At 40.7% G+C, this 27,720-nt stretch overlaps 1 protein-coding gene across 3 annotated transcripts in view; it reads right to left on the bottom strand.

Moving 5' to 3' along the window:
- The window catches only part of LOC131251564 (protein VAC14 homolog), a 64,077-nt gene that overhangs the window by 4,154 nt on the left and 32,203 nt on the right, over window positions 1-27,720 (bottom strand). For all 3 annotated transcript variants that reach the window (XM_058252334.1, XM_058252333.1, XM_058252332.1), the window contains exons 14-17: window positions 14,352-14,467; window positions 14,119-14,239; window positions 13,843-14,004; window positions 13,625-13,753 (exon numbers count right to left, since the gene is read on the bottom strand). In XM_058252334.1, the coding sequence (XP_058108317.1) occupies window positions 13,625-13,753; window positions 13,843-14,004; window positions 14,119-14,239; window positions 14,352-14,467 (528 nt within the window). The remainder of the gene's footprint in view (window positions 1-13,624; window positions 13,754-13,842; window positions 14,005-14,118; window positions 14,240-14,351; window positions 14,468-27,720) is intronic.

Consider the following 27,720-nt stretch of genomic DNA (forward strand, 5'->3'; position numbering starts at 1 on the left):
AACCCTCGTGAGAAAACTTAGGTGACAAACTTTAGATCCCAATTTACATAAGGCACCTCAATGCCATATCAAATAAAATTGACCAACGGAGTTCGGCCAGACTCAAGTTTCCTTGCTCCCTTCTATAGAAAATTCCATCTAATTTCTTCCAATATGACCGGAACTGATTTTGGACATTTAAATAATGACATGAAGTAAATCAGTAGATTCAACATTGTCGACTTGATTAGTAATGATAAATGCCTACTCCATTGACATAACTTCCTTTCGAATCTCTCAATAACTTCATCCCATAAATGTTCCAATGGCTTACCTAAGCATAGGGGAAGACTAAGATACAGAGAAGGAAACGAACCTTCCCTACACCCGAATAATCTAGCCAATGAAGCCACCTCCTCCCTTGAAATGCCAACCCCCAATATCTTGCTTTTGTTGATATTTATCTTTAGGCCCGAAACCACATCAAAGCAAAGTACAATCATACGAAGATTATCTACCATCTCTTCCTTGTCTTGGCATAGCAAAAGTGTGTCGTCTGCATACTGTAAATGTGTAGTATAAAAGTCAGAATTATCCAATGTTGTCAAATGTGATCGCGTATGTGCATATATGTGAAGAGATCACATATGCATGATGCATATGCAATCCTAGCAAGTATGACATGGCATACTTTATTATGTGATCACATATGCGAGAATGTGATCGCATATTGCCCAAACGGACTTTATTTTATTTTTAATTTTTGCAATTTCAATCACTTTTGCCTATAAATTGGCACTCAAATCCTCACCCCCCCCAAAACTTTTAACTATTCTCTAATCTCTCTCTCTCTCTCTCTCCTCTCTTTATGTTAGAAGTTTTTAATAATTAATTCTCTCTTAATGTAGCTTATAAATTGTTTTGTTAGAATTTATGTAAATATAATACAAGTAATTAACTATATAATTTAATGAAACACTCAAATTACAATGACTAAGTAAAATAAGTTGTCCAATTACTTTTACTAATTAGGCAAAATTTCCTTTTTTTTTTTAACTTTACAAAAAAAAAAAGCAATCACATATGTGATTTGACAACATTGGAATTATCAATCCTAAATCCTCTCACAAGACCCTCCTCTGCACCCTTATCAATCATTCTATTGAAAGCTTCCAAAACCACCACAAACAAATAAGGGGATAACGGATCCCCTTGCCACAACCCTCTAGAGGAAGGGAAAAAGCCATTCGGTTTGGAGACCCGTTTACTAGAACTGAGAATTTTGCCAACGCCACACATACTCGGAAAGCCCACCATTTGTCACCGCATCCCAAACGACCTATCATATAATCAAGGAAATCCCAATCCACATGATCATATGCTTTTTCAATACATTCGTGTGCCACCAATGCACTATTCACAATTTGCCTTCTCGCCACAAAAGCCCCTTGAGATCTAGATATAACATCCCCAATTATTGTTTTGAATCTTGAAGCTAACAGCTTCGCCAAGATTTTATATGCCCCCCCAAACTAATGGGCCTATAGTACTTTAAGCTTTCCACTCCCTCCTTTTTTGGAATTAATGCAATAAACGTTGCACCTAATTCTGAAGGTAATGAACCTTTTTTTTCGTAAAATTCGTTAATAAAACCAATCACATCACCTTTAACGAGCTCCTAAAATCTCCGATAGGACAATTTCGGGAAGTCATTCAGTCTAGGTGCTTTGTCACTACCCAACTAAGAAATTGCAATCTTAATTTCCTCTTCAGAAAAAAGCTTTCTCTAGAGATTCCACCGCCTCTCTTGAAATCCTTTTGAATGGCACATTGTATACCTTTGGGCATTTCCAATCTTCCCCTTATAGTAACTTCTTGTAGAAATTAACTATCGCCACACATTCTTTGACTTTACCTTCCTTTCTTTCCTCATCCACTACCACAGACTTAATTTTATTTATTCTCACTCTAGCAGTTGCCATGGCAGGGAAATTTTTTGTATTCTTGCCCCCCTCTTTAAGCCACAAAACCCTTGACTGTTGCCTCCATTTGATCTCTTCCTCTTTCATTCTAGCATTGTATTTAGCCGAGTGCAATTCCCTCCAAGCTTTCTTCCCCTGACAGTTCGCCATTCTCTTCTTTAATATTCAAATTCTAAATGTCATTCAAAAATTTCATTGATTCTTCTTCTCGTCTACTCAATGAAAAGAGGTCTCTTTTTTCTAAGTGCAAATCCCTCCTACTCCCCCCTTGAACCAAGAAAGATGACCACCATTCCTTTATCTGATATGAGAATTCCTCTACTCTTAATCATGAAAGCTCAAATCTAAATGGATTTGGGCCCCAATCCTCCTCATCCAATTCTAGAAATAACAGACAATGATCTGATATAGGCCTCGACAAGCCTCTTTGATCCACAAGCGGGTATTTTTAAAGTGATCTAGTTTTGACTTGGTTGCCCTAACCTATCCATTTGACCATGTAAACTTAACCATTCCCATAGGTAGATCAACCATTTCATTCTTTATAATCCATTTTGAGAAATACCTCATGCTTCGTTTAACCTTTCCCCCACTTGACTTTTCGAACGGAAATTGCACCACATTAACATCTCCTCCCACACACTATGGGGATGAACATTTGTTCCAACACATGTCCAATTCAGCCTAAAATCGAAGCCTATTCCTCGGCTTATTTGACCCACAAAATGTCTTAAAAGTCCAACTAAAACCTGAAGAAATATCTTTAAGCAACAAAGATAAGGAAAGTTCGCCCTTAAAGCAGTCCTCTAAACTCCAAGCATTCGAATTCCAAATCATCAAAATGCCCTTGATGTCCCATCTACATCTAAGGACTCCCATGATTTAGAGGGTCCTTGATGCAGGACAATTAACCAATTACTCTAAAAGCTCGAGTTGTTAGAGTATGACGAATTAATCCCTTTATCTCATAGCCCAGGCCCCACATTGCATGGGTTAGGACCTTTGCTGAACCCCCTACGTGGGCCCCAAATTACATAGGCCGCCCACCCCGAGTGTGTTCCCGCATCCCATGGGCTACCCCTCTCGAGCCTAGTGTGAAATGCGCATTAATCACTCCCAATGAGGAGTCTCGAACACAAGACCTCCTCTGTGGGCCACACCCACCCCGAGTGTGCTCCTGCATCCCACAAGCGACCCCACTCGAGCCCGGTGTGAAAATGCCCCTGCATTAATCACCCCCAGTGAGGGGTCCCGAACACGAGACCTCTTGCTCTGATACCAACTTGATGCAGGATAATTAACCAATTACTCTAAAAGCTCGAACTGTTAGAGTATGGCGAATTAATCCCTTTATCTCATAGCCCAGGTCCCACATTGCATGGGCTAGGACCTCGGCCAAACCCCCTTCGTGGGCCCCAAATCACATGGGCCGCCCACCCCGAGTGTGTCCCCGCATCCCATGGGCTACCCCACTCGAGCTTGGTGTGAAATGGCCATTAATCACCCTCGGTGAGGAGTCTCGAACACGAGACCTCCTCCGTGGGCCGCACCCACCCCGAGTACGTCCTGTATCCCACAAGCGACCCCACTCAAGCCCGGTGTGAAAATGCCCTTGCATTAGTCCTCTCCACAGCAAGTCCATTAACTTCTTATCTATGCCTTGTAACTTAGTTTCTTGAAATGTTGCCAATTGTACTTTATACTCACTACATAGATCCCTTATTTATAATCTTTTCCATATACACCCTAGCCCATGCACATTCCAACTGATTATCTTCATTACAAACAACTAAACCCTTTCTAACCTTAAACGATATTGTCACCCGAGAGCACCTTGTTTACAAAGACACCTCTTCCAGCCCTGACTCTGTGTTGAACAACATCCATAACCTTTTGTGCATGTGCCATATTCTGTCAACCCCTTTCTTCCACAAACTCAAACAAAGCCACGCAATCTTCTGGATTTTCCCCAAATGTCACCCCCATAAGTCGTGCTATCTCTCTTGAAACCCTCTTTACACGCTTCATACCCTGGGCCATCGATTTTTATTTTTATTTTCCTTTACCTCTTCGTAACGCCACACTTCTAAAAGACGCACCCTTTGATGATGCTGGGATCAAATCCCTCGTTTCCAGAACCATCTGACATTTTGATCTTTGCTATTGGACTAACATCTCAAGCCTCCAACCATTTTGATGCAAACCCAACTAGACCCCCTTTCTCGATTACCTGACTAACCTAGATTGTCACTACTACATATGAATCTTCCCGCCCACAGTGATCATCTTCTTCTCTCGAATTATCTTCGTCCATATGCCTCTATATCATTTGCATATTGGTTTCCTCACTATTAGATTCCTTCTGATCCGGCTGAGTTCAAGCAGTTTTCGAAATCGCTACCATACCACGACCCTATGCCTATTCTCATTCGCCCCTCTGTCAGAAGATGGGTGATGGGAACATTACTTCATGTACACATTTGCATATGTATTAGAGGAGGTGGGCTGCATCGATTTCTCTGTGGCTAGGTGAGTATCCATGTTCGTGCATCTTTGAAGACCCTACACTTGGAATATGCACATGGGCTGCATCTAAGAGATTGCTAGACACATCAGACCGTTGGATCGGGTAGACACGATGATCGGACCGTTGAATCATTATTATCAGATATCTCAATCGTAGACCCCCATAGGCCACGAAATGTTTAGTTGTTTAGATTGTTTACATGCTTCGTTATTTTTGGTATACCTTATATTTATGTTGAGATTAGGGAGTTAGGAACAACTTTTAATTTATTAAGCGTCTTTATATTGAGAATCTTATTTGAGAGCACCTTTTTTTCTAAAAGGTAATGCAGGGCATTTTCATACTAGGCTCGAGTGGGGTCGTTTGTGAGATGCAGGGGCACACTCGCGGTGGGTGCGGCCCACGGAGGAGGTCTCGTGTTCGAGACTCCTCACCAGGGGTGATTAATGCGCATTTCACACCGGGCTCAAGTGGGGTAGCCCGTGGGATGCGGGGACACACTCGGGGTGGGCGGCCCATGTGATTTGGGGCCCACGAAGGGGGTTCGGCCGAGGTCTTAAAAACCCATGAGATGTGGGGCCTGGGATATGAGATAAATGGATTAATTCACCATACTCTAACAGTTCGAGCTTTTAGAGCAAGTGGTTAATTGTCCTGCATCAAATTGGTATCAGAGCGGGAGGTCTCGGGTTCGAGACTCCTCACCGGGGTGATTAATGCAGGGGCATTTTCATACTGGGCTCGAGTGGGGTCGCTTGTGAGATGCAGGGGCACATTTGGGGTGGGTGCAGCCCACGGAGGAGGTCTCGTGTTCGCAACTCCTCATCAGGGGTGATTAATGCGCATTTCACACCGGGCTCAAGTGGGGTAGCCCGTGGGATGTAGGGACACACTCGGGGTGGGCGGCCCATGTGATTTGGGGCCCACGAAGGGGGTTCAGCCGAGGTCTTAAAAACCCATGAGATGTGGGGCCTGGGATATGAGATAAAGGGATTAATTCACCATACTCTAACAGTTCGAGCTTTTAGAGCAAGTGGTTAATTGTCCTGCATCAGCTAACTATCGTGGTGAGAAGCCAAATCGATCCCAATTCACCCCCATCTTCCATCATCTTTTTTTCCATCTTCCCCCGCCATCCATACTTCGAATTTGTCCTTTTGTTGCATCAGATTTCTTCATTACAGCAAGTTTCCAGATTTCGGCCCGCAGGCGAGCTGAAACTTAGGCGGAGCACCACGCACAAACCGTACATCGGATCGAGCTGAGATTTGAGGATTTTGGAGTCCATCCCTGACCGACCAGGGCCAAGGTGGCCTTTTTCTGAATAGTGGGCCCCACACACATGCGGTCGGGATCACACGCACGTCCGTCTGGGCCATTGTTGCTGTCCACACGCGGGATCATCTTTTGGCTTTGGTTTTTATCCTCTTTTATCCTCTCATAGCTGTTTTTCATAAATCCTAACCCTAGATTACATGATCCCTAATTGATTTGCCCCTTTTTATCACCTTAGGGTTCCTTGAATTGAAATTAGGGAATCCCTTGGATTAGGGACTGAATTTTATGCATGAGTAGTTGATTTTATTTCCCTTTGACATCGTTTGGTTTATAATTTTTATTGGTCCAGTCCTAGCCTATGTTGGCTTGGACCCGCATAGATTCCCCTTTTTAATTGAATGTTTGGATTTTCATGTGGGACGTGGAATTTGTGTGATTGTTTCTGAATTGATAGGATCTAAGCCTGAAATCTTGCATATCATATTTAATTTTCCATGTCCTGCATCAAATTTGGTATCAAAGCCTAGGGTTCTAGTAGGGGAATTCATTTGTTTGGTTGTTTATGTCCATTACGCATCAATTCTCATCATATATGGCTGTTTAGAGGTCCATAAACCCTGAAATAAGCTGCTGAAATTTTCTGTTATCCCCTTATTTGAATTATTTTAGAAATTAAATTAGTTTTCTATTTCTAGGTTTAGAAACTTTCCTTTTCTGTTTTTTTATAAACTAATTTTTTAGAAACTTTCTTAATCTATTTTTAGAAACTAATTTCCTTTCCTTTTTCTTTTTTAGAAACTAATTTACTTTCCTTTTTCTTTTTTAGAAACTAACTTACTTTCTATTTTTAGCAACTTTCCTTTTTCTTTTTCTTTAGAAACTAGGTTGTTTTTAAAAACTTTTCTAATTTGTTTTTTTTTTTAGAAGCTTTCCTAATTTGTTTCTTTAGAAACTTTCCTTTTTCGTTTTTTAGAAACTAGGTCGATTCTTTTTAAAAAATAAAAAATAAAAAATAAAAAAATCTCTTATATTTTGACAACTATATTGCTGAATTTTGGTTGGCACCCTACACTAAACATGGAACAATTGCAAGAGTCACTAAACAAGTTGTCCCAGAAGTTGGAGTTTATGATTAACGCTTGGAAATGAACCAATGCTTTGAGCAGCTTGATGAACGCATTGCCCGACTAAAGACTATCGCCAAGACAAACCCCACCATTGGGGTAGATGTCCAATCTCAGGCAGGTGGCCTGAAGGATAGACCAATGAATGGAGTTGGCCAAGGAATCAGTTATGGGCGTGCACCCGTGTACCCACCCCATGAGGGACATCAAGACCACTATTTTGAGGGGTACAACATGTGTAGCCTTGTGACTGGAGAGAGTGCACCAGATGTTAATCTAGAGTTACCCACTGAGGTCATTCCGATAGTGGATGAGTTTCGTGATGTTTGTCCTGATGATCTACCGGATGAGTCCCCTAGGAGGGATATAGAGCACACCAGAACATGGGACACCGTAATACCTACAATCGAGTTTACATTAAATAATTTTGTCGATAGGTCCACAGGTCTAAGTCCTCGTGAAGTCGTTACTGATTATAAACCCAGGAAACTTATTGATCTAGTCCTCATGTCACTGTCCCATAGGCCGTCAGAGTTTGCAGAGTCTTTTGCGCATCACATTCATTCATGGCAACAAGAAATCAAGCAGAAGATCATGACTAATAATGAACATTGCACATTTTCTACAGACCAGTATAAATGTTTCAAAGGATTCAATATTGGGGACTCTGTGATGGTCTGCATCAGGCCCGAGCGGTATCCTTCGAAGGTCGTTCGTAAGTTACACGCGTGTAGCGCTGGACCCGTCAAAATTATAAAACGAAACGGTCTCAATGTGTATGAGGTAGATCTTCCACCTTTCATGGGAATTAGTTTCACATCTGATGTGGAGGATTTAGTTACTTTTCAGGGGACCACTGATACTTTGTCTGACTCTTCGCCCACCCATCCTGATTCCCGATATTTATCCCTTAAACAATGGCCCCTTCCCAACCCATTTTTCTAGCCTCTACCTCCCATATCTACTTTTCCTAACCTTTCTTCCCAGCCTCTACCTCCCATACTTACCCTTCCCGACTCATTTTTCCAGCCTCTACGTCCCATACCTACCCGTCTCAACCCATTTTCCCAGCCTCTACCTCCCATATCTACCATTCCCAACCCATTTTTTCAGCCTCTACGTCTCATACCTACCCGTCCCGACCCATGTTCCCAGCCTCTACCTCCCATACCTACCCTCCCGACCCATCTTCACAGCCTTTACCTCCCATACCTATCCTTCCCGACTCATTTTCCCAGCCTCTATCTCCCATACCTAACCTTCACACACCCAAAAAGGAAATAGAGGATATCCTGGACCATCAGATAGTTTCAACGTCGGACGGCGGGTTTCAGAAATACATGGTTAAATGGAAGTCACGCCCAGCTTCAGACAGCACGTGGCTCACTGAGGAGGAGCTTCAGAGACTTGATCCTGACATCCTGGAGCGGTTCAGGAGTTTTATTTCGCCAGTGGCGAAATCTTTGCAGCCGGGGAGAATTGATGGGGACATCACGCGCACTCACGCCGCCCTCCTACGCACGTACGTACGTAGGAGGACCCCACCATCGATCTGGCTCGATGACGACGTCCAGGGAGGGCCTCCTAGCTAGAAGTCAAGTTTTGGTTCAGAAAAGTGGCCCGATAGTCAAGAAAAGCCCACCATGGGATCTCATGATCGTGGCCCACTCGTCGGATTGGTTTTATATTTTAGGTTTTGCTTATTGTTATTATTTAGAACATCGTGAACGCTTTAGATTTCCTTGTTTAGTTTTTATTTTAGTTTACTTCATCGCCAAGTAATAGGCGTTGCACATGGTGCGAGTTTTTGGGTATAGGGTTCTCCCTATAAATAGGCACCCCTTGTAGTTCTTTTCATTCATTGAAGTTAATAAAAAAATTCCTGCTTTATTTTTCTGCTCTCTTCGTGAGTTGTGGAGGAATTCAAAAGTGGGTGGGAAGCCCTCCCTTTTCGAAGGGCTAACTACCGTGGTGCGAAGCCACATCGATCCCAATTCACCCCATCTTCCATCATCTTTTTTTCCATCTTCCCCCGCCATCCATACTTCGAATTTGTCTTTTTGTTGCATCAGATTTCTTCATTACAGCAGGTTTCCAGATTTCGGCACGCAAGCGAGCTGAAACTTCGGCGGAGCACCACGCACAAACCGTACATTGGATCGAGCTGAGATTTGAGGGTTTTGGAGTCCATCCCTGGCCGACCAGGGCCAAGGTGGCCTTTTTCTGAATAGTGGGCCCCACACACATGCGGCCGGGATCACACCCACGTCCGCCTGGGCCATTGTTGCTGTCCACACGCGGGATCATCTTTTGGCTTAGGTTTTTATCCTTTTTTATCCTCTCATAGCTGTTTTTCATAAATCCTAACCCTAGATTACATGATCCCTAATTGATTTGCCCATTTTTATTACCTTAGGGTTCCTTGAATTGAAATTAGGGAATCCCTTGGATTAGGGACTGAATTTTATGCATGAGTAGTTGATTTTATTTCCCTTTGACATCGTTTGGTTTATAATTTTTATTGGTCCAGTCCTAGCCTGTGTCGGCTTGGACCCGCATAGATTCCCCTTTTTAATTGAATGTTTGGATTTCCATGTGGGACGTAGAATTTGTGTGATTGTTTCTGAATTGGTAGGATCTAAGCCTGAAATCTTGCATATCATATTTAATTTTCCATGTCCTGCATCAAAAGGTCTTTTCTGAGACTATAAAAGGGGGGGAACCCTGATGCCATTATTTTGAGAAAAAAAAAGAAAAAAAAAGAAAAAGTTTTGTTTTCTATTCTTCATGTGATGTGAAGAAGCCTTCCATGTGATTTGGAAGACAGATTGGTATAAGGCCGATCTTCCATCAACGAGAGCACGAGGTTCTCATTTATCCTTTCGAGTTCTTCATTACAAGGTATTTGTTACAAATTTCAATTTATCACATCCAGATTCCTTATAACCCCTTCCAAACTTTTTCAAACCTTCTCCTTCATCGTTCTCACATCAAAACCCTACCCTACCAAACCCACAAGTGTGACCATACGACCACACGTGTGAGCCCATAGGGCTGGCCGTACGATTCTCCTTCATTCCTTTTGTTTCATTTTCTTTTCCCATCAAAACCCTCTCCATTCCCCCATCCAAACCCAAACCCTAGCACCCGATTCCAAAATTCCCAATTTCAACAATAATCCCAAACCCTAATTCAAACATTCCCTTCATTCCTCCTAAATCCCTAGCCTCCAACTATCCAAAACCCTAATTCCCCACTTATTAAAGCCTAAACAACCAATCCCTTTACCCAATTAAACCCTAATTTCAAGTTTTCCCCAATTTCCCTAAACCCTAGGTAGTATTAGACATTCTCCTTTGAAATAGGCTTAACCTTATGCTATTTGGATGTTCCTACATCCATGAGATCTAGTTTCTCTTATTTAATTGTCATGTAGGATGATGCTTGGTAACCTAGGCTTGAATTATGCATGATCTCCTTTTGGAATATTGGTATTTGTGATGATGGTAGCAAGTTTTGTGATTTTTATTAATTAATTTAATTTTGCCGGTTGATCTCACACAATATTTGAGTTCATGCATCGGTCTTGCATTAACGGGTCCAATGCATAATAGTCGAGCTACTTACATCCAAACTGTGCACGTGTGGCCACTTAAACTAAGGCCACGTGTGAAGAAAGCCACATGCACACAGAAAATCCCCTCCCTCACACACTTCTCCCTCTCTGCACATACCTTATCTCTCGAGATAACTTCCCTATCTATCCATATGTCAGTAGCACAGCTGGCCAGCCTCCTTACCTTTTCATTTAATGTAGTGCAATGTGTCACCACACCGAAGCAACCTTCACAGTCTCCTTTATCAACCTCATGAAGAGGCTCTGCTTTTTTGCCTGACTAGAGCTGTTATTGCCACTTGTGGCCCCCTTAGTGCAGGCTTCAACTTCAACATTTTGGGGGCTAATAGGAGTCGAACACACGCCTAGCTCTTCTTGTTGTACTTTGGAGTACCCCTCGCATACACCTTTGCCCTTGAGACCATTCACCATCATCGCAGAAGTTGGTTCGTCATCTTGCACAGACTTCATTTCCTCACAACATATTTTCACCAAAAATTTCTCCTTTCCTACATGAATATACACTTGCTCTAGAACAACATAGATCTTTCTCCGCCTAATAAGAATCCTGGCAAATCGAAATCTCACAATTCGTCGTGCGGGGGTTGATCGACACCACAAACCCCACACGTGGCATGTCCTCCAATTTCCTCAATCATCTCATTCATCTAGAACTCGAGCGGAAGGTCCCAGACTTGAAACTAGCTTACCTCCCATCAGAGCTCCAACCACTCCCATTGTTGTATTCTTCTCATTGTGACGTCCCGATGTAGATTACCGAATATGAAGAAGATGTTAGCTTCTTGTTGAGAGCAAAGGGAGATGTAAACAACGTCCTCTTTCAAATATTTCACTACTAAATCTTCAGTTTCCATGATACGGTTGTGGCTTAGCCAGTCCCCAATTTCTTCCTCAGATACTCTTGGCCTTACTGTAGTATGTAGCTTCGAAGCAAAATTCAAATGACTTAAACGGATTCCTTTAGCACCTTTTCGTGGGTTCTTACCATCGGACCACCTTATGATTTCTCCCTCAACACCCCCTTCTGTTGTTTGGATGTAAAGTCTTCCTTTTTTGTCTCCATATTCCCCCCAGAGGTATAGACAGTTGCTACAACGTCCTCGTATGATTTTCGACCCTCCTTCCCTTGAGAATCAGAAACAACCCTCGGATCTAGGTAAGAACCCCCCTTCTCTAAGCTACTCTGGCAAGGTTTCCCCGTATATGAATGGCCCTTCTCTTTTCATCTCGCCTCTTTCCTATTTTTGTTTCCGGTCCATATCTAGCCTTTTGGACACCCAACTGTTTGCCTCCGAACTTTTCTCCATTCAGAAGCTTCACCGCCCTCTCCACTTCTTCCTCCAAACTCATTCGAACAAATGCAAATCCGCGTTGAGGTGAAGAATTACTATCTCTTGGAATAACGACTTCCATAACCTTTCCTACTCTACTGAAGACCCTTTCGAAATTAATTGGATGCCAACCATCTAGGAATCCAATCACAAACAATGTCAGGAGCTCCGGAGTTCTCGCGGCTGCCTCGGACCTTTCTTCTTAACCACAGACTTCCGCCTCACACCTCTGTCCAGCTCCCTTGACTCTCATTCTCCTTTCCCTCTGTTTCATTTCGGTTCTCTTCCGATTCCACCCCAGCACCAAGAGGCACAAGCTCTCCTGATTGTATTGTGCTTCCAAAGCTTCCGTTTCCACCACTCAATTTCTGTCCCCACCACATTCTGTCACCAAATGTCCTCTATTCCTATTGAACCCAACAGTTACGCCATCCAATGCTTTTGTGAATGAAGCACTGGAATTGACAATGTCAGCTTGACCTCCTGAAAGCCAACCAAATAGGCTCTAGAAGACCAAACGGTTCAGATCAGTTGTAGCAATGGGCCTATAAGAGAACCATATACAATGGTGTGCACATGCGCATGACCTGTTGGTTAGACCTGCTCACAAGTCACTGAACCATCGAGTACATCTTTAAAATATCCTTAAATCCAAAAGTGTATCCTTCAATCCCCAAAATGTTGCATGGGGATTCTTGCAAGAAAACAGCATTAAAATTGAAAACCCCCGTTGGTTGCATTGGGGTTCTTCCAAGAAAATAGCACAAACAAACATGAATTTGGTCCATAGATTGCTGCTAGGGAAAGTGAAGTGGAGACATGCAGGACAGTTTTTTTTAAGGGTATACACAGGACATACCAAATAAAGTATTACCCAATTAACAGTTAAATTTGCTTACACTCCTTTTGCATGATAATTAAGAGGGCTATGACTCGGATACCCACAGCAGGGGAATGCCCTTGTGTACCTAGACTAGTGTACTATCTTGTTCACTAGTTTAATTACATCCACGTGCCTGACCTATGTTCATTGATTTTTTAATCAATCCATGTCCAATGGTAGTAAAAGATGAAGAATTCGAATCACTGATTCTCCCATTCGAATCAGTTGGTACAAATTCTATATACATACTATTCACCTGTAGCGATCATTTGAATCAATGGCCTGATAATAGCTCAATGAATTTATGGATGGAACACATGTTATCAACTTGTCGTGCTTTTTATTTGATTCATCATCATTGGCAGCTGCGGTGGCAGCAGCATAATAGACTCATCCCGGATATTTAGGGTTGGCTGATTCTCAAGATTGCTAACCAAATGTTTGATAATTAGCTGTCCAAGTAATAAAACTTCTCCTTTACCCAGGTTTGGGACCAGCAAGCGTTCTGCATCCAGGAAGAGTTTCGTGATATTTTTCATCTGATAAATAAGCAGCAATCCAATTCTACTGACTGTTAAAAACATATAATGAAGGAAAACTTTTAAGTTAACAAACTCTTCCAACATGACCAATCAAGGGGAGTATCCCTAACAAGAAAAAAAAAATGTTTGCAGGGACTATATATATGCACATGGTTTGATGGCATAGTTCTGCTTTCTGATAAAATATATAAGGCAATAAATAGACCCTACTAAATTGAATGGACCTATAACTGAGAAAAACTTAAAACTGCCTGCCTCTGACTCAACTCGAGTGGACTGAGGCAGGTCCAAGTCAGAGAACTGAATTCCAAAAGTGAAGAAAAACTACCCAAAGCACACACCTGCAACCTTAGGTAAGTAAAAATTGGAGTATCCAGTAGGCAGATCAACTTATCCAGCTGGATCAAGAATTTCAGGTTTATGTCTTCCTCAAGCAAGGACTGAATGATAGAACTTATGTGCTGGTATGCCTGTCAGGAAAGATCACATGGACATGAATGAAGAAAGGGAAAAAAAAAATCATGAAAGATAGAATAGATGGCCTTGAAAATACACCCACCTGACCTAGGAAGCAAAGACTTATTATTGCCATTGGTGAATGACACCAAGAAGAATATAGAGAAACAAATAAGTCCTTGCCAGCGGCATTTACCAATGACTGCTTTAGAAGTACTCGCAGCTCAACCAATTCAGATGAAGTAAGCAAAATCAAATTCAGAGCCTGAAACATAAATAAAAAAGAGAAAGGAAAACATTCCAAAAATTATCAGTAAGAAACAATGTTTCTGCCTGTAATGGACATATTAATATTTACAAACCTAAGAAACAATAGTACCTGAACCATGATGGATGCATAATCCAAGTCAGCTTCTCCCTCTAGGATTGTGGAAAATTCTCGGTAAACCCTTTCAGCGTCCAAATGAACACAGAGTCGACGAATTATTAGCGCACCACGCCTGAAGGAAACAAAAAGATGTGTATCGTGAAGGCCATCATCATCATCATCATGAAGATACAAATAAAAAATTTCCAATTATCTGTCTCTAAAATCTTAATAATAAAACTAACTTCTCAAGAAGCGAAGGTTCAGTCCGGAAGTTATGCACTAGAAAAACAACAAGACGGTGGAAGTGTGGTGCATCTCTTGCTATGCATGCATGCACTTCTAGTACCAGCAGCACCACCTGTGAGGCATAAGCAACAAAGTTTTTTAATAGTTCAGGAGAAGATCAATAACTCTTTTATGAAAATAAAATCCCTTGAACAGTATTAGAGGAACTTTGGAAAAATCAGATAGCATGTCAAATATGAATGAAAGGACATTTTGACACGATGCCAACTCAAAAAATAAGAAATATCTATGGACTGTAACCATTTGGGTTTGCCAGAATAAAAATTCATCGGCAGCCCTCACAAATAATGACATGGAGAACCATGGTTTTCAAAATCGGTATTGCATTGACCAACATGGGCATACCATATCCATATCAGCACGATAAGGGTCCGTATTGGTCCATGTTGAAGTTTCGACACCATTTCGGCACTGTTACAGTGTGTACCTGTATCAATCAGACCGGTACGAGCGTATAGAGCCTCAGCTAGCTTTTTTTTTTTCCCCTATCTTTCTTCTCCTTCCGAAAATTTTTGAGTGAGGGATTATATTAGGCCCATCGCCAATCAGATCTACAATAGTTTTGAAGATCCAAACAAGGTTTTTTTTGCATCGAATAGAAGGATTGAAGGCCAGGTACCTGATCTGAGGGGAATAGTTAAACCTTTTTTTTTTTCCCTTACTGGAATCAAGTTGAATCAACATTATAACACCAAATTGATCAATCATGCTTAAGATTTATGCTGGAATTTTCTAAAAATTTCAGAACTTAAAAATATTTTTTAAAAAAAAACCATTTTTCAACAAATTCTTGTAATGATGTATGAAGGGTCTTTTAATACTATGCATCTACAGATTTCATATATGTATTGACTAAATAATTTTTTCTACAAATTTTTTTGTTGTTGTATTTTCAGGTTACTTTTTTGGGCATTTTATGATATTTTTACTTTTCGAAAATAAATGATAGATCTAGGTAATCTTATGTTCGTTTTGAACATTGATCTACCATTTTCTTTTTCTTTTTTTCGAGAGAGAACTGAAATTTTATTAGAAGGGCGCAGAAAGCACAAAAGAATACAACCCACCTTTACAACTCAAAAACCGAGCAGAAATTTGCAGGATTGACTGCCTTAACAAAAGAAGGCCAACCCAAAACATTACATTTAATTTCCCTAATGACCTCCTCAAGCGAATATCTCCTATTCCAAAAGCATATCCTGTTATGCACCCCCCAAATGAACTAAAGTGCCACTAGAAAGAGCAAATGCCAAAGAGCTTTCCCTTGTTTTCCTAACCCACATTGGTGACAAGCCCAAAACAGGTTTGCAGCCGACTTTGGCATCACCCAGGCTGAATGGAGCACATGAAGAAAATAGGCTCACACCCTTCGAGCAAAAAACACAATAAATGAAAAGGTGATCAATCAACTCCACATCTTCCAAACACATCAAACAAATGTTAGGGAGGATGAGGGCTCTTCTTTGCAAATTATCAATGGTAAGGACCCTCTTTCTAGCCACGAGCAAAGCAAACATTGCCCCTCTTGGAAGAGCGCCATATGACAAAAATGATGCGAACAATGATGAATACGAGGCACACAACATATCAACTTAGAGAATGAACGAATGGAGAAGTGACCCAAACTATGGGCTTGCCAAACCATCACATCTTCTTCTTGGGGTAAAGGAACTACATTCTTCAGCCTGGCCAACAAATTCAAAATTCAGAAATTTCCTAATCCATCGCATGCCTTTAGCAACGGGACCACACAATCGAATCACCACACACTAAAAAAAAGGCTTGGATACAGATAAAATGCTCCATGGCGAGGTGAGCCACTCTAGGAAAGTCTTCATATGAAGCATTATATCTCCAACCCAAATGTCCACCCAAAAAATTGGTTCCCAAGGAGAAGGATATCCCTTTCTCAAATAAATGCTCCACTGAAGCAACTGCTTTCCACAAACTGGAAGCCCAATAATAGAGGTGATCTTTTCGCAACCCAATCCCTCTCCTACACTCCATACTTGCGATGATTTCTCTCCACAGTCCTCCTTACTCGGTGATGAAACGACAAAGCTTTTCCAATTAAAGACAGATTCTTAGATTCCAAAACCTTTACCCATGCACCTCCTTCATGAAATGGCTTGCCAACCTCATCCTATTTGAGGAGATGAAACTTTTTTTTGTCTCCGCCCCTTGCCATAAGATATCTCTCCTCAACTTTTCAAGCCTTAGCAATACGGACTTAGAACATTTGAAGAGCGACATAAAATACACCAGCACATTAGAGAAAGCTGCTTTAATGAGATTTAACCGGTCCCCCAAGGATAGATATCGCCGCTCCTAAACTGACAACTTTCTTCCAATTTAAATCTAGCAGCAAATAATTTGAACATAGATCTACCATCTATAAGAGCTGTAATTTTGTTTTATATATATATATATATATATATATATATATATATATATAACCATTTCACAATTAATTTTTTTAAAATATTTTTTCAAAAATCAAATTTTTAAGGTGTTTTTAGATCTATGTTTTATGCTTTTACTCTTATGATTTGAATCACTTGATAGTCCAATAGTTAATAGATATTCGTTCTTGTAGTATATGATATCAATTTATAACATAAAACAACAATTTATACCCAAAAGACTCAACATAATAGCTTACAATAGGTCAACCTGACATACAACATGCTTACTAAAGAATGGTCTGATGCACCATCGAATAAATGGTCAAAACAAAAAATAAAAAAGGATTGATTTTTGTACCCCCCCCCCCCCCCTATTTTGCCTATTTCTAATACTCTTTTTTATTTTATTTGTCTAATACAGGGCCGATATCAATACGCGACATTATATCATATTGGTTTTTCATTGGGTCGATATGCCACCCCATACCGATATTTAGAACCATGTAGATAACTGCAAAGATAAAAGTAAACCCCATGCAATAAAAAATGGAAGAGTGAATTATCTAATTTATGCTCTCACATCAAGAATGATGGCATGCACATACAAAGAGTTCAGCAAGAGTTATATGACAAATGCATCCCTAAAACCCATTGAGTTAATTATGGACTCATGATGCCCTAGAAGTCCCAGTGCTGATACTTAAAAGACAACAAAATCCTTACTGTGCTTGGAAAGCACTTTAGCTACATTTGCAGAACTTAGCCCAATGCTAGCAAGACACTAAGAATAGTCATGACTATTATTTGAACTCAGTGGAAATTGGAAATAAAGATGATCTAGTTTACTTTTTTTAATATGCAAGCATAGTATTTTCAAAACTTTGCTTCACAAGCAATGTGCTGGTAGCAGGTTCCCAGCCTAGGTAAAAGAGGAATGACAACAGGGAGGAAGCTGATCGTTGAAATTTTGCGACACAATCATGAAAATTACGCTGAACACAAATATCTGGAACAAGGCTATGTCAAAGAAGAAGAAGATGATGATGATGTAAGCACATTTGGTGTTAGGTGAAAAATCCAACAAACAACAATAACACGCAATCTCCCATAAAAAGTAGAAGTTAAGAGATTAATGCTTAGATCAAAAGAGAAGAATAGACGAAGTAAAAGAGAAAAGAAAAGAAAGAAAGATGGGGAAAAGAAAAGTATTAGGCTACAAACCCTTTCTTATTTCTTTTGTAAGACTTTTAACAAAATTACGAATAACCCCGTGAAATAATGAAACTACTAATAAACCCTCAAAATTTCATATCTCCACACTCCCCCTCAAGATTGGCAAAGATATCTATCATGCCAAGCTTCCAAAGAATATATTCTAAGTTTCCTTGACAACTCCCTTAGAATATCCGCAAGTTGATTCTCAATGCTCACGAATGGTAAACACAATTCTTGAGAAATAACTTGCACACAGATGAAGTGGCCACTAACTTCAATGTATTTGGTACAATCATGCTAGATTCGATTTTGTGCAATGCCGATGGCTGCCTTGTTATCACAAAATTGCTTCATAGGAGATTAACCATAATTCTCATCTCGTAATAGAATTTTCATCCATAAAAACTCTGGCACATCATGCGCCATAACCCTATGCTTTAGCACTAGACTTAGCCACTACAGTTTGTTTCTTGCTTCTTCACGTAACCAAGATTCCTCTTACAAAAATACAGTATCCTGTAGCCAATTTCTGGTCATTTACAGCACCTGCCCAATCTGAATTAGTATATGCTTCAATGTGAAGATGACCATGATTTGCAAATACAAGACCCTTCCTAAGAGATGTCTGCAAATAGCTCAAGATCCTTTCAACTGCCTCCATGTGAGGGACCATGGTGTCTACATAAACTGACTCACCACACTTGCTGTAAATGCTATATCAGGTCAAGTAAGAGATAAATACACTAATCAGCCATCCAATCTTTGATACATCTCCTCATTTTGTAATAACTCCCCCTCACTTCAGTTTAGTCTATGATTTGGGATCAATAGGAGAATCTGCAGATCGAGCACCTAGCTTGCTAGTGTCCTTCAATAATTCCAAGATATACTTTCTCTGAGAGATGAAAATACCTTTCTTTGTTCAAGCCACCTCTATTCCCAATGTTGATGTATCATGACCAAATGTATGGGCCACCCTGGCCACACTTGTGATCCCACAGTCACTCATGCAGTTCTCTTATGTTCGGGTTTATGTTAGGCCTTTGTCATATGTTTGGGCTATAGTCTTTAGGCCCATAATTCATTGGTTTATTTTATCTTTTAGTCGGAGCGTATATCGGTAATTTTATTGTATTAAGTGATTACCCTAATTATAATAAAAGAGATGTGGGTGCATGTGGAGCATTCTAAGCTCTCTCCTCCTTTTCTTCTTTTCTCCATCATTTTCTACATGGTATTAGAGCGTAAGTGATCTGATGCCTCTCTCTCTCTCTCTCTCTCTCTCTCTCTCTCTCTCTCTCTCTCTCTCTCTCTCTCTCGTTTCTCTCCTTTCTTTTTTTCTCTCTCTTCTTTGTGGAGAAACCCTAACGTGCTGGGGGCTTACCTAACCTAATATACTTCCCTTGTTGTATCACCGCTTGGTGGGTGGTGTAATCATATGTGCAACGAAGGGGTGTAATGCCCACTATTATGTTTTACTTGTGTGATGGGTTAAAGTGAGCCATCTATCATCTACAGTTGGATCTACAGTCAAATTTGAAGGGTAAAGTCAGATTTGAAGACAAAAATTAAGCATGAAGGTTGTTAATGGTGTAGATCGAAAAAAAGGTATACGGGTGAAAGCCGAAAAGAAGGTAATGATCTAGTTGATTATATTTGTGGATGTCTACATCTTTCTACTTGTGCAATGCCCAATTCAGTTGAAAAGTTCTCTGGTGTCCATTCAAAGTTTTTTTTTTCATCTAATTAAAAAACTCCCCTTGTCATGATGGGTACCAAGAATGAATCAAAGAATAACATTATGTCTCCATTTGAGTCAATGTCTCTCCAAATCACATAGACTAAACTAAATGGAATAAACTATCTATAGTGGGCTACATTTATAGAGGTATTTCTTACAGGAAAAAGAAAGGTGAAATATATGACTTCATAGTGGGCTACATTTGTAGAGGTATTTCTTACAGGAAAAAGAAAGGTGAAATATATGACTTCATCCAATCCCAACAAGCTATAATGATTGGGTAGCAGAAGATGCCTATATTAGGGTAATGTTGCGGAACAATATGGAGCCACATATTAGTGTGAATGTCATCTTTTTCAAGACCGCTAAAGAAGTTTGGGATAACTTGAAGATGTATTACATTGAAAAAAAAAAAAAAACTAACTCATATTTAGGAGCTTCTACAGAATATTGTCATTCCAGCAAGGAGATAAGAATGTGAGAGAGTACTATTCTGCCTTGTAGGCAGTGGGAAGAATTGAATGTGTATTAGCTAATGTCAATAAACATTGAAACTATGCAAAGGCATATGAAGGAATTCTGTGTGTCAAATTCCTCTCCGGCCTCCGACTTGAGTTTGAACCCATGAGAGCTCAAATTCTTGAAGTAAGATCCCATCAGTCACTGAGGCTGTCGCTAGACTTCAATGTATAGCCAGTATGAACACACAAGGTTCTCATCATCTGATAAATTTGCATCTATCTCTGCATCTGACAAAGGTAATGGGGGGAGCTGAGGCGATCATGGTGATTGGTTTGGAGGTAGGGGGAGGTTGTGTTGGAGGCATGAATACTTGGGGTGATTGTGGCACAGATTCTAGTGGTGGCCGTGGTCATGGTAATTGACATTGCACACACTGCAACCTCAACAATCACACAGTTGATACATGTTGGAACATAGTGGGAAAGCCAACTTGGGCTAATCAAGTTTGCTCATTGGATTATGGTTCGAAAAGGTATGTGTCCAAGTTTGCCACTCATGCCAAGCCGAGTACTTCAGGTGAAATAGTTACAATGTCTAAGGAAGAATTTGCCAAGCTTCTAAGAGATGACTCAACCATGCCTCTTCCTCTACAGCTACTTTTACCCAGTCAGGTATAGCTTGTTTTACTTCTTCCGAGAATGTCCCTTAGATTATTGATGTTGGCGCTTTCGATCACATGACCAGTAAGCTTGGTATGCTATCTCAGTTAGTCTAGTCCCCATCCATCTCTTCTGTGATACTAATTGATGAGACATCAAGTTGTGTATCTAGGGTGGGCACTGTCTGTCCTACTCCAAATCTCTCATTATCTTCAGTTTTGTACATCCCTAAGTTTCCTTTAAGTTTATTATCCGGCAATAAATTAACTAAAGCCCTAAATTGTTCGGTCAAATTCTATCCTTCCTATTGTGAGTCCCAAGACCTGGAGGTAGAGGGCATGAATAAAACGGACTCTATTACCTCGATCGTGGAATAACACGGACTAGAACTGCATTACAAATCAAGGTCTCTCTTCATCAGTGACATTCCATGCTTGGTCACCCATCTTTAAATAGTTTGAAGATTCTTGTCCCGTATTTGTCATGTGTGTCTAAGCTAGAGTGTGAAGCTTTAAAAAAAAATAAAAAATAAAATAAAAGGCTAGAGTGTGAAGCTTGCGAGTTAAGCAAGCATCATAGAGTGTCTTTTCATTCACATGAGGATAAAGTGAGTGATAAACCCCTTTACTTGATACATTTAGATGTTTGGGGTCCAGTTCATGTTTCTAGATTATCTGATTTTAAATAATTTGTTATCGTTGTGGATGATTACTCTAGAATGACATGGTTATATTTGATGAAAGACCGTTCTGAAGTACTTGCATGTTTTAAAGAATTTCATACACAAATATAAACTCATGATGCTAAAGTGTGTATTCTAAGATCTAACAATGCTAAGGAATATACATCAAGCTATTTTCGTTTCCATTTTTTATCCCATTGCATCATTCATCAAACATCATGTCCACACACACCACAGTAGAACAGAGTTACATAGCGTAAAAATCGTCATTTACTTGAGGTTGCTAGAGCATTATTGTTAAATATGAAGGATCTGGAAGGTTTTTAGAGTGATGTAGTTTTCACTGCGTGTTATTTCATAAACCGGATGCCTACATCAATCTTAGGTAGTAAAACTCATTTTTCTATCATATATCCCCACCATCATCTGTTTTCAATTTCTCTTAAAGTTTTTAGGTGTTTATGTTTTGTACATCAATTTGACCATGTCTCTAATAAATCTGACCCAAGGCTGTAAAGTGTGTTTTTTCCTGGCATGCTCTTATACTCAACAAGGTTACAAGTGTTATAATCCAGTCTCTCGTAGATGGTATATGTCAGCTGATGTCACTTTTTTTTTTTTTTTTTTGAAGTACTCTATATTTTTCTCAGGGAGGAAGATTATTGTAACTTGCAGAAAGTTTCGACACTCTTCCTATGGTGCCAACCACAACTTCATCCGTAAGTTCCTGTGCAATATTCAGATCCGCCACCATTGCAAGTCTACTCCAAACATTGCAAAAGAAGTGATGAAGCACATACCAACGTGTCCTCTATCAATCCTGCCACCCCATCTGAAGATCATTCTCTTAATTATTCACCAGTTCTATCTAATGAAGGAGATCTGCCCATTGCTTTCCGTAAGGGTATACACTCTTGCACCTAACATCCTATCTCTGATTTTGTTTCCTTTGATGGCTGATCTCATTTTTGGCAGTTTGCTTTGTCCGTTCTCTGTGTCTAATCTTTGCTCTTTTCAAGAGGCTCTTAACAGTGATGGGTGGAAGCGAGCTATGGAAGAAGGGATGGCTACACTTCATCAAAATCAAACTTGGACTTTAGTTGAGCCACCTGTAGGAAAGCGTACAGTAGGGTCCAGATGGGTATATACCATCAAGTATAATCCTGATGACTCGGTGGATCGTTTAAGGGCTCGATTGGCCATGAAGGGATACACTCAGATTCTAGGGGTTGACTACTCTTAGTCCTCTTGTGGACAACCCGTACACATGGTGTCTCTATTGCTGTAAATTTAGACTAGCCTATGTACCAACTTGATGTGAAGAACGCCTTTTCTTCATGGGGACATGCATGAAAAGGTAAATATGGAGTAACCGCCCGAATTTGTTGCTCAGAGAAAGTCAGATAAAGCCTATCATCTAAAGAAATCAATTTATGGATTAACAGTCTCCTTGTGCTTGGTTCGTCAAATTTAGTAAGGTGTTGCTTCAATTTGGGATAAAACGTAGTCAAGTAAATCATTTGATTTTTATTCGACACAACAAGACGTGCTATCGTGTTAGTTGTATATTTGGATGTTATCATTGTCACTGGCAATGATAGTACATGTATTTTTTAGTTAAAGAAGCTTTTTGCAGCAACACTAATGCATAAAGAATTTAGGTTGCCCTCGATACTTTTTGGGTATTGAGGTAGCAAAGTCGAAGGTGGTAACTAACTTGTCGCAACGGAAGTATGCGATGGATTTATTAGAAGAGACATGTTTACTAGGGACTAAGCTAGTTGAAACTCCCATGGATACCAATTCAAAGCTAAGTATTGATGAAGGGGAACTATTTGATGATCTAGGTAGATATCGTCGGCTAGTTGGCAAATTAATCTTCTTAAAGATTACATGATTGGACATCTCTTATCCAATTAGTGTAGTAAGCCAGTGTATGCATGCTCTTCTTATGTCTCACATGCAAAATGAACATCTTAGAGTAGAAAGTTTTCTAATGCTGACTGGGCTAGCTCTCCTTCTAACAAGCGGTCAACCATAGGTTAGTAGGAGGAAATCTGGTTACATGGAAAAGTAAGAAGTGAAATGTTGTCACTCATTCCAACACATAAGCAGAGTACAGGGCTATGGCCCATGCAACATGTGAACTTATTGTCCAAAGACATTAATGTGTGAGCTCAGGTTCGTGGATGATTGACGCAGGACAGCCCTAATTATGATGCATGCTCATGGAGATAATTAAACAGCGGAAATAAAAGGAATAAATGATCTAAAATTCTAACAGTAATCATCATAACTGAGAAAATCATAAAGGAAACATGCAATGGAGCGGGCCATCACTACAACCATGGAGTATGGAATTCAATTACTACTTAGGTTGGATCCGGCGAGGGATGAGACCTCCCGATCTTGCATGGTCACACCCAATCGATCAATGAAGATCACTAGTCCGAAAAACCAAGAAGTTTCTCGGATTAGGGATTTGAGAATTTGGGGATTTAGGGTTTAGATCGGTTCTCAAGATTTTGATCGAAGAGGAATTAGCCAAAACTGAAAAATAGAAGAAAGAAAGTTATTACCTTGAGGAAGTTGGAGGGGCACAAGAAGAAATTAGAAGAAGAAGATCAAGAGGAGAGAAGAAGCACCATTAGAGAGAAGAGAGGAATGAGGCAACCAAAGGGTTTGCTTTTCATTAATCAATAATTGAAAATCGTGTTTAGGGCTTTACCCCACTTAAATAAGCAAATAAAGACATAAAATTACTAAAATACCCCTAGGATAAGCAAATAAAGATATAAGATTACTAAAAGACCCCTAACTAAGTCAAAAAACGTGCAAATAACATAAATAGGGGAAAGTTTGGGCGCTCGGTCTTCTTTCTCCAATCTTCCTTCACATGTGTCTTCCCTAAGTGGGGTCTTCTATATGTCCAATCACATGTGAAAGGTCTTCAGCTCCTCAATATTCGCCTATCCACAAGGACGGCACTTGTGGTTGGCGCTTTCTTCGTTGGTACACCTTGAATGCACCTGTGTCCGCATCAATTCCCCTCGGGTGAGAAAAACTCGACCCCGACGAGTTGAAACTTTTGTAACGCTCAAGTAGATCTGGATCAATACCCTGCAATGCGTCACCCGACAGCCACGTAGATTCAGACGATGGTTTGTTTTTTCACCTGACAAGATACCTTTGGAAACCCCCATCTCTCGTGGATACTATCTCGTCATCCAAGATTTCCTCAATTGCTTCTTTATGGGTAATGGGTGGAGGAGGGGGTGGAAGGGGTTGGGTAGCAAACTCAGAAAAAGGCCATGAAAGGGACGATGTATTAACAATGGGAGTATAGGCACGGACTAGATCTTCCACATTAAAAGTTGGATTAATGCTCATTTCAGATGGAAGGTCAACCCGATACGCGTTCGACCCAACCTTTTGTAATATCTTGAATGGTCCAGCACTACGCGCTTGTAATTTCTTTGCTGATCCTTGAGAGAATCGCTCTGGCCTTATTCGCACCATTACATAGTCTCCTTCTTGAAATTCTTGCACTCTACGATGAGAATCAGCTGAAACTTTATAATCATCATTGCTCTTATTTAACCGCTGTCTAATATGTGTATGCAAATCATGAATATGGCGTGCGAATGCATCGGCTGACTCAGAAGACCTTTGGGTAACAGACATAGGTAAGAGATCTATGGGCATTCTAGGTTTATAACCACTTACAATTTCAAAAGGACTCAACCCTGTAGATCTATTAACTGACCCATTATAAGCAAGTTCAGCAGTTGGTAAAATTAGGTCCCAAGTCTTAACATGTTCACCCACTAGACAACGTAGAAGATTTCCAAGGCTACGGTTTACCACTTCAGTTTGACCATCTGTTTGTGGGTGGTAAGCAGTAGAAAATTGCAAACGAGTTCCCATAATGTGCCACAGTGTCTTCCAAAAATAGCTAGTAAATCGAACATCACGATCAGACACTATGGTTTTAGGTAACCCATGGAGACGCATCACACCATCAAAAAAGATACGAGCAACATGAGACGCATCTGACGTCTTCGAACATGGGAGGAAATGCGCCATTTTAGAAAAACGGTCCACAATGACAAAAACGGAATCGTGCTTTTTTATAGTCTTGGGAAGCCCGAGCACGAAGTCCATACTAATGTCCTGCCACGGAGCATGTGGCACTGGCAATGGCGTGTACAGCCCGGTATTTTGCTTTCTTTGCTTTGCCAGCTGACATGTTCGACACTGCCATAAAACTTTGGCTACGTCTCGCTTGAGGCTTGGCCAATAGAAACGATCTTCCACGAGGGCAATGGTCTTATCACGACCAAAATGGCCAGCTATCCCTCCTGAATGAAGCTCCCAGATGAGGAATTCACGAAGGGACATACGGGGAATACAAAGTCTGTCTCCCTTGTTAAGAAAGCCATCTTTAAGAACATATTCACCCATAATATGCTGGTCACTAGAGAGCGACACGTAAGTACCCCCAAAATCAGGACATATGGGGTATTCATCTTTCAGTTGCTCAAATCCGACTACCTCTACACTCAAGGAGTTGAGCAACGCCACTCTCCTACTAAAGGCATCCGCTGGTTTGTTTTCAACCCCGGCCTTGTGTTTCAAAACAAACGAATATTCCTGAAGAAACGCTACCCACTTGGCATGCCTTGGGTTGAGTTTCTTCTGAGAATGCAAATATCTCAAAGCCTCATGGTCAGAAAACAAAACGAATTCTTGCGGTAGGAGGTAGTGTCGCCAATGTCTCAGGGATTGCACTACCGCATAAAATTCTTTGTCGTAAGTGGAGTATTTTTGTTTTGCCTCATTCAGCTTCTCACTGAAATAGGCCATTGGGTGTCCTTCTTGACTCAACACTCCACCTATATCGACACCAGACGCATCGCACGCTACTACAAAGATTGTAGAAAAGTCAGGTAGACGCATGACAGAGCTTCCACCATCTTGCCCTTAATTTCTTTAAAAGCCTTGACGGCGGCTTTAGACCACATGAACTCTCCCTTTTTCATGCACTCGTAATGGGAGCCATGATCGTGCTAAAACCCCTAATGAACCGACAATAAAAAGTTGCTAGGCCGTGAAAACTTCGCACCTCATGAATGTTCCTTGGTTCTGGCCACTCAACTATGGCCCCGATTTTTCAGGGTCTGCCCGCATCCCTTCAGATGACACTATAAATCCTAAGAACACAACTTGGTTAGACATGAATGCACATTTCTTAAGATTAGCGTACAACTTTTCCTTCCTAAGGACACTACAGACCTTCTTTAAATGTTCAAGGTGTGATTCCTTAGTGGTACTATAAATAAGAATATCGTCAAAGTACACCACTAGGAATTTTTCCATGAACGGCCTCAAAGTTTGTGTCATCACCCGCATGAAAGTACTGGGTGCGTTAGTCAAGCCGAAGGGCATGACCAACCACTCATATAGCCCATCTTTCGTCTTAAACGCCGTCTTCCACTCATCTCCTGGGCGTATACGAATTTGGTGATATCCACTCTTGAGGTCTATCTTAGAGAATATAGTAGACCTGGCCATCATGTCAAGCATATCATCAAGTCTAGGTATAGGGAACCTATACTTGACAGTAATTTTGTTTATGGCACGGCTGTCCACACACATGCGCCACGTGCCGTCTTTCTTTGGCGTCAACAATGCAGGCACGGCACACGGGCTCATACTCTCTTGGATGAAACCCTTTTGCAGAAGCTCATCAATTTACTTCTTCAACTCTGCATGCGCTGCAGGGTTCATCCTGTAGTGAGGGAGGTTCGGTAAAGTAGACCCTGGGACAAGATCAATGGCATGCTGTATGTCCCTCATAGGTGGCAACTTATTCGGTAAGTCTTCAGGAAATACATCACTGTATTCCTTCAGGACCGAGGTCACCTCACAGGGCAACTCTGATGGAACCTCAGGTGTAATTTCTCTAGCCACAAGGGCATACACCATAGAATCCTCCTTAGCCTTTTTTTCAAACTCTCTTGCGCTGATTATATGTAAAGACTTAGGTTTGGATTTTCCCATTTCTCTAGGCTCACTTGCCTTCTCATCCTTCTTCCCTAGTGTATTCTCAGGTGGCATGGGATTAAGTTTGATCTTTTT

The sequence above is a fragment of the Magnolia sinica genome, chromosome 7, assembly GCF_029962835.1.
Source record: "Magnolia sinica isolate HGM2019 chromosome 7, MsV1, whole genome shotgun sequence".
Lineage (NCBI taxonomy): Eukaryota > Viridiplantae > Streptophyta > Magnoliopsida > Magnoliales > Magnoliaceae > Magnolia > Magnolia sinica.